This window comes from Sorex fumeus, unplaced genomic scaffold, assembly GCF_029834395.1.
Source record: "Sorex fumeus unplaced genomic scaffold, SorFum_2.1 ptg000265l, whole genome shotgun sequence".
In the NCBI taxonomy this organism is placed as follows: domain Eukaryota; kingdom Metazoa; phylum Chordata; class Mammalia; order Eulipotyphla; family Soricidae; genus Sorex; species Sorex fumeus.
Window position 1 is genome coordinate 10,075,946 of NW_026606322.1, and position 12,027 is coordinate 10,087,972.

At 44.2% G+C, this 12,027-nt stretch overlaps 1 protein-coding gene across 1 annotated transcript in view; it reads right to left on the bottom strand.

Moving 5' to 3' along the window:
- Positions 1-330: 330 nt before the first annotated feature.
- The window catches only part of GRAMD1C (GRAM domain containing 1C), a 114,133-nt gene continuing 102,436 nt past the window's right edge, over positions 331-12,027 (bottom strand). The window contains exons 15-18 of the mRNA XM_056109363.1: positions 10,202-10,259; positions 5,790-5,900; positions 5,256-5,364; positions 331-585 (exon numbers count right to left, since the gene is read on the bottom strand). Of these exons, the coding sequence (XP_055965338.1) occupies positions 493-585; positions 5,256-5,364; positions 5,790-5,900; positions 10,202-10,259 (371 nt within the window). The 3' untranslated portion in view covers positions 331-492. The remainder of the gene's footprint in view (positions 586-5,255; positions 5,365-5,789; positions 5,901-10,201; positions 10,260-12,027) is intronic.

Consider the following 12,027-nt stretch of genomic DNA (forward strand, 5'->3'; position numbering starts at 1 on the left):
ATAGTTACAGTACACAAATCTAAAAATGTGAATGTCTAAAAACTGATACCTCAAAATTCATAATGATTTAGCAATTTCTCCTTTAAGTTGTCAGTAGTCTCTTGGCCATATCTCATCTGTGAAAGCAATCTGCTGGGGACACAGTGATTCTGCAATAACAGCTAAAGCATCAACGTCAAACCTCTCCAAAAATGACACTATGCCACTCAGTTCAGTGTCTCATTATTTTTTTTCTGTATTACAGAAATTCAAATCCACAATACATTTCATGGTTCACGGAAGAAATTCACAGCTTAAAATTATGTAAAAGTAAAAGGATGGATTCTTAAGGCCTTTGGAAATTATTGAATGTAATTAAAAGAGATAAGAATGTTCATATTAGAAGTACCAATAATGAGAAAATATGGAAATATTCCTTTGACAATAAAATCCTTCATCCTCTGGTTTCTTCTGGATGTTTTCTTTTAGTTCCCAATACCTCTACGATTTCAGTCATAATGATGGATCTCTTTCTTCAGCCACACCAGTCTTATTCTTATTTAGTAAGTCAAAGGTTTTCTGAAGCATGATGAGTGAACTCCTTAGCTGCAAAGAAAAAGTTTCAAAATCAGACGGTTTAACCTTCCTGGTTATTTTAATGCCAACAGTTTACATTTATGTCTAATATATATTATAATTTTATTCACATGCCCAAATGAAAGGCTGCATATAAAGCATCCAGCTCTTCAGAGCATCTGTGAGCTGGTTGCAGAGTTGTTCCCTTGGCTGGTGTATCTTTCGTCTTTCCACAGTGCCCTGCTGTTTTCAACTGCATGGTACGTCCATGAAACCCACAGGGAAGTCAAAGGCAGATTTTCTTCAAAGTTTCTGAAGTTGCAGTGTCCCCTCACCCTCCCCTGAAAAATTCGTGTGTCATTTCCAGACTTTTGTTCGCTGATCTATTCATATTTCTTTTCATCTCAGTAAAACTTACCTACCCCTTTGTCTACATAATTTTCCCTAAACATAATACCTCTTTTTTCATGTCTTTTTTGACAGCCACTCCTGGTGGGATCACTACGGGCAGTGTTTGAGGAAACATAGGTGGTGCCCCCCGGATCAAATCAGGGTCAGCAGCATACAAGGCAAGTACCTTAACCCCTGTACTAGTTCTCTGGACCTCAACCTTCCTTTAAACCCTGCAAACATTCTACTTACTTGAATATTTCATTTATATCTTTTTGTTTATTCCATTGTTTTGTTTTGTTTTGTTTTGTTTTGTTTGGGTCACACAGGTGCTGAGGGCTTACTCCTGGCTCTGCACTCAGGAATCACTCCACTCCTGATGGTGCTTGGGGATGCCATATGGGATGCTAGGGATCGAACCCAGGTTGACCACATGCACGACAAATGCCATACCTGCTAATTTTGTTCTTTATCAGCTTTGACAATACACTGATGTCTCATAAAATTGTAGGCAACTTGAGAGCAAGAATGTGTCTTTTGTTCTTTAATTCATTCATTAACCAAGAATTTACTGCTTTTTGTCTATTACACATTGAGCACAGTGCTAAGTTCTAGGGATACAGCAGTGAAACCTTCATTCCTGGAGCTTACAGACAAGTAAGGAATACAGAAGTAACAGAAATGATCATACTTATACATGTATACTTACGTATTTGGTTTTGATTTGAGAAAGTGGAGATGATAGTACCATTTTCTAAAATGAGGTCAGCTAGTGGAGAACTGGGTTTTGTTGGGGATGAAAACTGAATTCTGTTATGGACATGATCAAGCTGAGTGCTTACTGGCCTAAGCATCCAGGTGAAGATGCCAGGTATGTGGCTGAAAGAGTCCTGAACTCAGGGATGGACATAAGAATCACTGGCAAATAGGACCAAACTTAAGGTTGAGGTCACATGGTCTAAACTAGCAAAAAATAGTTTCAAAAAATGCAGAGTAAAAGAAGTAAGTCACAATGATAACATACTGCATAATTTCATTTATATAAAATCTCCAGAGTAGGGCAAATTTCGAGAAAGTGAGTTAATAATGTTCAAAAGTGCAACGAATGAGGGATAAAATCACTGCTGATGAATGCAGGGTTATTATCTGGGGAATAAGTGTGTGGGGGGGGGGTTGAGGAGGGCAGCATAAAAATATTGTGGAATTAATAGCGTTAGTTTCACAACTTTATAAAGAAATTGAAAATTATTTAAAAAAACAAAATAACTACATTAAAACTGAATTTCCACACCACCCGCCTCGTGATTTTAAAGAAGGAAAGATTAGATGCAATTCAAGAAAGAAATGAGTGGTCAGCTCTATCAAATGCTGACATTGTAAGATGAAAACTAAAAAAAGGTACATTAATCTTAAAAGCCAGTGGGGACACTGGGGATTTCAACTTGAGCAATAGCCATGGAAGGTATGAGAGAAGAAAATAAGGCAAGGCATGAGCTGGAGTGACTGCAGAAGTACAGGTGTATTTTCCAGCCGCTCCTGAAACCCCACAGAAAACAAAATGGGTTTTTTTTTTTTTTTTTTGCTTTTTGGATCACACCTGGTGATGCACAGGGTTTACTCTGGGCTCTGCACTCAGGAACTACTCCTGGAGGTGCTCAGGGGACCATATGGGATGCTGGGAATTGAACCCAGGTCAGCTGCATGCAAGGCACACACCCTACCCGCTGTGCTATCGCTCCAGCCCCAAATTGGGCTCTTTTTTTTTAAGGGTATAAATCCATAAGAAGGGCAAAGAATAAAGGTGACCATGGCAGTAGGACTTTTGAGACTAGTGAAAGTGATGGATGGCTTCATTGGCCTGAGAAGACTGGACTCAAATGTTAAAAGCAAAAGAAGCTGAGAATCAAGTTACTCTGAAAACCGTCAAAAAGTTCAGGGCAGATATCGATAGCCAGGAATCACAGGAAGGAGAAATAAAGAGGACGGAGCTGACATATGAATTAAATGAAACTGAGCATTGGCCCTACCTGGCAAAAGTCTAAATTTTTACTCATTTGGCGGGGGGCAGGTGTGCCAGTTATCGTATAGAGGTAAGGTGCTTGTGTTGTGTGTGGCTGATTCCAGTTAAATCCCTGGCACCACATAAGGTCTCCCAAGCACCACCAGGAGTGACCCCTGAGCACAGAGCCAGGAGTAAGACCTGGGCACAGCCAGGTATGACCCTGCCAAAAAATTTTTACTTTTTGCAGGACATAAAAAAAAAAAACACGGTAAGAGAATAATACCCAAAGACAGTAGGAACGAGGACCAGGAAGACTAGTCCATGGTAGGAAGCCTGCCACAAGTTGTGGGGGCATGCAGTTAAACCCCACCATGACAGTAATCGGAAGTGATCGCTGGACAAGATCTGAGTGCTGAAAGGCAGTAAAGGGATATACATGATAATTAGTACCTATATTGCAAATTGTAATGCCCAAAAAGGGGGTTGGGGGGAAAGTGAGAGAGAGAGAGAGAGAGAGAGAGAGAGAGAGAGAGAGAGAGAAAGAGAGAGAGAGAGATAGAGAGAGAGAGAAAGAGAGAGAGAGATGGGGGGGGGGTGTCTGCCATAGAGGCAGGCTAGGGGAGAGGTGAGGACACCGATGGTGTGAAACATACAAAGGTGAAGGGATGGAACAACTTTGTAACAACTTTGTAACTCACAATGATTCTTTTTTTTTTTTTTTTTTTTGCTTTTTGGGTCACACCCGCAATGCTCAGGGGTTACTCCTGGCTCATGCACTCAGGAATTACTCCTGGCGGTGCTAGGGGGACCATATGGGATGCTGGGAATCGAACCTGGGTCGGACATGTTGGCTGCATGCAAGGCAAACACCCTACCCGTTGTGCTATCGCTCCAGCCCCAATGATTCAATTTCTTAAAAATATTTCCCCTTTTAAAAAATTTTTGCCTGGAGAGAGGGTTAGACTACATCCATAATGCTCAGGAGTGATGCTCGGTGGTGCTCGGGAACCTGATATGGTGTTGGTGTCAACTGCAAGCGAGCTGCATGCTGTGACTCCTGTACTCTCTCCAACCCTAACATTGGACTTCTGGAGAGAAGATTCAAGTGTCTTCTCTATACAAGGGCAAGATCGGTACAGGAGGAAAGACAGAAAGCCCTGGAATCGTGGTGTTAGGATTTCTCCACCTAATGTGATCTACAAGGTAGGCAGAGCAACCCAACCGACACCCTGGCTAAGAGCTTCGATCAATACCAGTGAGAGCCAAGGGCTACTGACATACAACGAAACCCTCAAACCCTAAGGATGGAAATCAAAATGAGGAGAGCCATTTTAAAAGATGATATTCTAGGATGTGAAAGGAAAATAATCCCTGTGGTTTCTCTCTCTGGCAGCCAGATGGAGAGAACATCTGGGGAAAAAATGATGATGTTGCTAGACAGAGGAAGAAATCGGAGGGGAAGAAGAGAACAGGAAGTAATGGGTAAACAGGCAACCGGCTTCAGTTACACTGTTGATATGGGTGAGTGGTGGAGCCATCTATCCAAAATAAAGACTCAACAAAATTGAAAACATGAGATTTATGCTACAAGCATGAAACTTGGTTAATGTGTCTGTCATGTTGACAGATGGGGATGGGGTGGGATTGGGGGTGCAGAAGGAATATGGGAACACTGGTGGAGGAAAGTGGATATTGGTAGTGGGGTTGGTGTTGAAATATTATATACTGAAAATTCAACTATCAATTACTTCGTAAATGGCAGTTCTTTTTTTTTTCTTTTTGGGCCACATCCAGCGATGCACAGGGGTTACTCCTGGCTCATACACTCATCATGCACTCAGAAATTACTCCTGGTGGTGATAGGGGGACCATATGGGATGCTGGGAATCGAACCCAGGTCAGCTGCATGCCAGGCAAACGCCCTACCCACTGGGCTATTGCTCCAACCCCAAATAAGAGTAAATATTAAGCATACCTAGAGGATCAACAAGAAGAAAGTGGTGGTTGTGTGCATGCTGATAGAAAAAAATATCTCAATATACCACTAAGGAGAAAAGACTGTGTGCACTGAATGCTGGGATTCTTCCATGTTTGTTTTTCAAACAATGCGAGTATGTCATATTGTGTGTAATACAGAAACCAGCAAGGGTATTTTCCTCTAGGAAGGACATTTCTTCAGATATCGATACAGTAAATATTCTCTCAAAACTAAAAGGGGGGAGGGGAGGAGGCCGCACGGGAGAAAAAAAACAACTAAAGGAGTAATACTGTTGCCAAATTTCTAAGTCCTGCGGTGCAGAGTTTCTACCTGTTCAAGCATCACAATTGAGTCTTGAAGAACTCCTTTTAAACGTTGCTGCGCCTGGTCTTTGTTCTTCTGTAAATTTTCTGATCTCAACGCCATATCAGAGGCTACACTGAAAGAGAAATACCACTTCAATAGATTAGGAGAATTGCTCCTCACCTTCCATCACTAGAAAACATCAGTACTCCATACATTTGCAAACTAAACAAAAATAATTAAACATTAAGTTGATGACTATAGAGTAATTAGGAGACCAAAAATCTTTGTTTTTTTTTCTTTTTGGATCATACCTGGCGATGCACAGGGGCTACTCCTGGCTCTGTACCCAGGCATTACTCCTGGCGGTGCTCAGGGATGCTTGGGAATCAAACCCGGGTCGGTCGCATGCAAGGCAAACACCCTACCCGCTGTGCTATCACTCCAGCCCCAGGAGACCAAAATCTTTAAAACTGATAATAAATTTTCTGCAACTAAAATAATATTGTAATAATATGGTGAAAACAGACTGGGAGTAAAAAAGAAAAAAAAAAGACTTACTTGGGAGATTTCTCTTCCTGTACTTGGAGCCGATAAAAGGACTGAGCGGCATATTCTATTTTTGACAGCTTCAGAAACAGGGTCACATTCAACAGGACGAGCAGCAGCAAACTAGGCACAGAAAATCACAGCTGGTCAATCCTCTCGTATCCAAACCCACGGCACTGGGAATGCAGACTATGTGAAACCTGCAAACACGCATCTTACTGAGACGAGTTCCCAGCTCTTGTTGCCATTTGAGTCAATAAGTCCTATCTTAATGCTCGAAATAATTATTTGGATGTAAGAATGGGGCATTTAGGGGAATGTTGGAAGGTAACTAAAGTCAAGTCCTCAAGTTCAGCAGGATTGGGTTGCTCCTAGAATCTCTCTCCTCTCGAGAAGAAAAATGCTTGCCATAGTGATAGGCAGTGGGAAGGTGGGGCGGGGGGTGGGGGGGGCTGGAGAGACACTGGAACCATTGGTGGTCAGAAAAGTACACTGGTGAAGGGATGGGTGTTAGAACATTACATGACTGAAATCCACTCATGAACAACTAAATGTGTACGTCACTGTGAAAGAATAAAAGAAAAATAAAAACCTTAAAAAATATCTCTCTCCTCTCTTTTAGGAATATCAGTCAGCATAGTTGATATGGGACCACCAGCATAGAAATCTACCGGGTAAGCTTTCATGATCTATTTTTGGGTGCTTTGGGCTTAAGCAATTATACACCCATAATACTCTACTTCAAAAAGGAAATGAAGATCAATAAGGACCTGATCTCAAGATGATCATGATGTACCTCTTATTCCCAGTAGGGGGGAAAAACGATTATTCAACAAAAATTTTTTGTAGCTCATTTTAAGCAAAGGAAGTATCAAATGCCAAATATACATTATCATGAACAATGTTACAAGGTAAATTAACTTAGTTGAGGTTTTGTTTGTTTTGTTTTAGGGCTATACCCAGCTATGCTTAGAGGTTGTTCCTGGCTCTGCACTCAGGGGTCACCCCTGGCAGTGCCTGTGGGACCATATCAAATGCCAGGAATTGAACCTGGGTGCCAGGAATTGAACCTGGGCTGGTCGTGTGAAAGGCAAGTGCCCTCCCCACTGTACTATTCCAGTCCCAAAAGAACTTTATTGGTTTTCACAACAACCTTTTTGGTGAATGTGTGTGAATATTTATACAAATATATGTATACATATTTTACTTATAATTATATAAGTGGAATATTTGCATATAAATTTATGAATAGTAATGCAGAAAGTCACTGATAATATTTACTAACCAAGACTGTTATTGCAAACCGATTTGAACAGAGTTGAGAATACGTTAGAAAGTTCAAAAGCACATTTTCCATATCCTCAAATTTAGAATTAGAAAAAAACAGCTGATAAAATTCATCCCCCAAAATATTAACCCAAATTATATCACTCAGTCAGAACGATTCAATTCAATCTCAAGAACTTCCTCAGGTTCCAAATAGAGCCAAAAGGATAACAGAAGCCTAAATATTACTTGTTGATTTTTGGGCACTTATATAATACATATTGCCCCAATATTTCTCATCATGTGATTCTCTAATCACTTGCATCAAAACAGTCTGTAGTAAGTATTTTAAGAATATTGATTACCAATCCCTACTTAGGACCTATGTGCTCAATCTCTGGAAACAAGACTAAGAAATCTGTATTTTAACAACAGTAAAGAGTAAGAGGGATCTGGATTTTATAGTCTCTGAGTCTTGGCCGCTGATGGGATTACACGGCGCCAGGGGGCCAGGTGGTGGGTGTGACCCCCGCCTACTGGAATTTGGAGGATCTGGGTGGAAGATGCTCGACTCCAAATCGAGTAGGCTTGGAGGTCTCGGCCCCGGAACCCGCGTGGCTTTGTCCCTCTGCCAGCACCTTCAGGTGTGCGGAGAGTGGTCTCAGCATGGTGGTGGCTGGTCCTGGAGGTCTTCGGCTGCCGTAGCCCTGGTCGGGGCGGGGAGGAAAGCTCAACCCGCTCCCCTCCAAGGGACTCCGGGAAGGAACACCCTTGCGCGGGGGCAGAGACTGCACTTTTCTCGTCCGGGATCTGGATTTTATAGTCTCTGAGTCTTGGCCGCTGATGGGATTACACGGCGCCAGGGGGCCAGGTGGTGGGTGTGACCCCCGCCTACTGGAATTTGGAGGATCTGGGTGGAAGATGCTCGACTCCAAATCGAGTAGGCTTGGAGGTCTCGGCCCCGGAACCCGCGTGGCTTTGTCCCTCTGCCAGTACCTTCAGGTGTGCGGAGAGTGGTCTCAGCATGGTGGTGGCTGGTCCTGGAGGTCTTCGGCTGCCATAGCCCTGGTCGGGGCGGGGAGGAAAGCTCAACCCGCTCCCCTCCAAGGGACTCCGGGAAGGAACACCCTTGCCCGGGGGCAGATCCCGGAAGAGAAAAGTGCAGTCTCTGCCCCCGCGCAAGGGTGTTCCTTCCCGGAGTCCCTTGGAGGGGAGCGGGTTGAGCTTTCCTCCCCGCCCCGACCAGGGCTACGGCAGCCGAAGACCTCCAGGACCAGCCACCACCATGCTGAGGCCACTCTCCGCACACCTGAAGGTACTGGCAGAGGGACAAAGCCACGCGGGTTCCGGGGCCGAGACCTCCAAGCCTACTCGATTTGGAGTCGAGCATCTTCCACCCAGATCCTCCAAATTCCAGTAGGCGGGGGTCACACCCACCACCTGGCCCCCTGGCGCCGTGTAATCCCATCAGCGGCCAAGACTCAGAGACTATAAAATCCAGATCCCGGACGAGAAAAGTGCAGTCTCTGCCCCCGCACAAGGGTGTTCCTTCCCGGAGTCCCTTGGAGGGGAGCAGGTTGAGCTTTCCTCCCCGCCCCGACCAGGGCTACGGCAGCCGAAGACCTCCAGGACCAGCCACCACCATGCTGAGACCACTCTCCGCACACCTGAAGGTACTGGCAGAGGGACAAAGCCACGCGGGTTCCGGGGCCGAGACCTCCAAGCCTACTCGATTTGGAGTCGAGCATCTTCCACCCAGATCCTCCAAATTCCAGTAGGCGGGGGTCACACCCACCACCTGGCCCCCTGGCGCCGTGTAATCCCATCAGCGGCCAAGACTCAGAGACTATAAAATCCAGATCCCGGACGAGAAAAGTGCAGTCTCTGCCCCCGCGCAAGGGTGTTCCTTCCCGGAGTCCCTTGGAGGGGAGCGGGTTGAGCTTTCCTCCCCGCCCCGACCAGGGCTACGGCAGCCGAAGACCTCCAGGACCAGCCACCACCATGCTGAGACCACTCTCCGCACACCTGAAGGTGCTGGCAGAGGGACAAAGCCACGCGGGTTCCGGGGCCGAGACCTCCAAGCCTACTCGATTTGGAGTCGAGCATCTTCCACCCAGATCCTCCAAATTCCAGTAGGCGGGGGTCACACCCACCACCTGGCCCCCTGGCGCCGTGTAATCCCATCAGCGGCCAAGACTCAGAGACTATAAAATCCAGATCCCGGAACCGCGCGGCCGCATTTGCGGCCGCGTGACATCTTATCAGAACTTTTCTTTATGACATCTTATTATCTCATTCCTACTTTGGACAAACTTGCAGGCTATCGAATGTAGCCTGCCCACAGGGCAGAGTCTGGCAAACTCCCCGTGGCCTACCAAATATGCCAAATACCAGTAACAATGATGGGTCTCATTCTCCTAAAGAGCCGTGAATATAATCTCAGGGCTAGGATGAAAGAGACGTTACTGGTGCCTGCTCGAGGCAATCGACGATTAACAGGATGATGAAATGAAATGAAAATGAAAGAGTAAGAACCACTGATCTAATCAAACCATAGTTTCACCAGCCTACATATATAAATATTCCCTTTAAATATATGGAACTTTCCATAAAAACTTACAATGACAGAAATAATCAGATTCATTTTAAAAAGAAAAGCATTTCATGAATGTGTAATCAGTAGCACTGTAGCACTGTCCTCCCGTTGTCCATTGATTTGCTTGAGTGGGCACCAGTAACGTCTCCATTGTGAGACTTGTCATTACTGTTTTTGGCATATCAAATACATCACAGGTAGCTTGCCAGGCTTTGCCATGTGGGCACAATACTCTTGGTAGCTTGCTGGGCTCTCCAAGAGGGGTGGAGGAAATGAACCTGGGTCCCCAGGTTGGCCACGTGCAAGGCAAACGCCCTACCTGCTGTGCTATTGCTCCAGCCTGTGTTATCAGTATTTTGACAGTATTCCTTTAAATTTAATAATTATTCAGAAAATCATACATGAGGAATGATGAGAGTGAAACATAAAATTCATGCTTTGGAGGGCAACATTGTCAGCTTGTGGCAATATCTATGCAATCCTACACAAAATGCACTAAATCCTTCTGTAAATTGTTGAAAGTGTTCACACAAGTGAAACAAGCACTGGAACAAATACTTACAAAATACTCATCACCACGACCAGAGCCGTGCCATAGCTTCCCATTTCCGTTTTTGTGCCTGTAGACCACACACAATAAAGGCCATGTTAAAATCAGCTTATGATCATAATAGGTCAAATCTGAATTTCATTTGAAAGAAACTGGAGAAGAATTTTTAAAATTTACTTGCAGTAACAAAATAACTTGAAGGCACTTTACTATGTGCTTTTTAAATTGTCTGATATCCCAAGTAGATTCGTAGAAACAAATATTCAAAAAGAAAAACTGTATCACTACTGAAAATTTGGCCTATAACGAACCCAATTTAAATTAAATAAACAATTCACCACATCATATATTCTCTATAATTAGGTTCTATCCCTGTAAATCATATTTAAGATGAATCTGAGACAATACTTCATTGCTTTAATTTTTTTCTTCAGGGCCAAAGAGATGGTACAGTGGGAAGGACATTTACTTAGTACACAGCCAACCCAAAATCAATCCCTCAGCACCGCATATGCTCCCCTGAACCTGCCAAGAATGATCCCTGAGCACAGAGCTAGGAGTAAGCACTCACGGCCAGATGTAGCCCCAAAACAAAAACACCCAAAACTTAAAAAATCATCCTCATCTGTTTTCTGCTGTTCAAACTTTTACATTTTAAAATTAAAGAGCCACTAAGAGAGCTTCCAGCCCAGTTGACCCACGATCACGGAAGTGACCCCCAGCCCCCTTGAGTGCTGCTTGGGAGACCTCCCGAACCCTCCCCCTGCCCCCCACCCCGACAAAATAAAGAGTAGGTGGTCCTATTCAGATCCCAAAATAAGGCTTGGGCCAGGGCATTTGCTTGCATGGCTCTGGGTTTGATTCCTAGCAACATTTAAAAAAAATTTTTTTTTAAATAAGTTAAAAATACTAGGCTGGAGAGACATATAGTCCCCTAGGCACGTATATAACCCCCGGGTGTGGTCCAAATACCCCTCCCCACTCCCACCCTGCCACACACACAAAATAAAAGACTTAGAAGATGATGTGGTAATATACAGAATCACGAGAAGCTTGGATAACTTTAACTGTCTGAGAAAAAGGGAATAACAGCAGAGGCAAGATGTCTACAAAACTGGGAATGGGGACCAGTGAAAATCAAGTTCCATCTTTGCAATTTTGCTGGGCTTGCCCTGACAGTACATAAGGATGAACATCACAGCATCACTGAAGGGCAGATAAATGTCTCTAAATTCTGGGCAGGGACATCTCCAGAGCAGGGACTGAGGGTCAGTTAGTTCTGGCCACTTCAGTGTCTATATACCCAACTCTAATGGGCAGCAATCACTAAAATCCAACTAAATTGTTGCTTACTAGGAAGGAACTTGGATTGAGGGCTTTCAGACAAGTTTTCACATTAAAAACATCCCATTTTTAAGTGGATCACACACACCCAATGCAGTATTTCTATTGGGGATGGGCCTGCCATTTTTGCAAGTGCTCCTTTATACTTTTACACCTCTTATCTTTTTTTTTCCTTTTGGATCACAACCGGTGATGCACAAGGGTTATTCCTGGCTCATGTACTCAGGAATTACTCCTGGCAGTGCTCAGGGGACCATAAGGGATGCTAGGAATCGAACCCGGGTAAGCCCCATGCAAGGCAAATGCCCGCCTACCCGCTGTGTTATTACTCCAGTCCTTTTTACACTGCTCATCTTCAAGGAACTAAGATTTTGATAAATATGAGAAAGGAAGGGGGGGAGAGGAGAGGGACCGCCTAAGGACTGAGACATTCCATCAATTAGAAATGTATTCTGAAGGCCAGAGAGATAGTGCAGTAGCCTGCACAAGAGCTG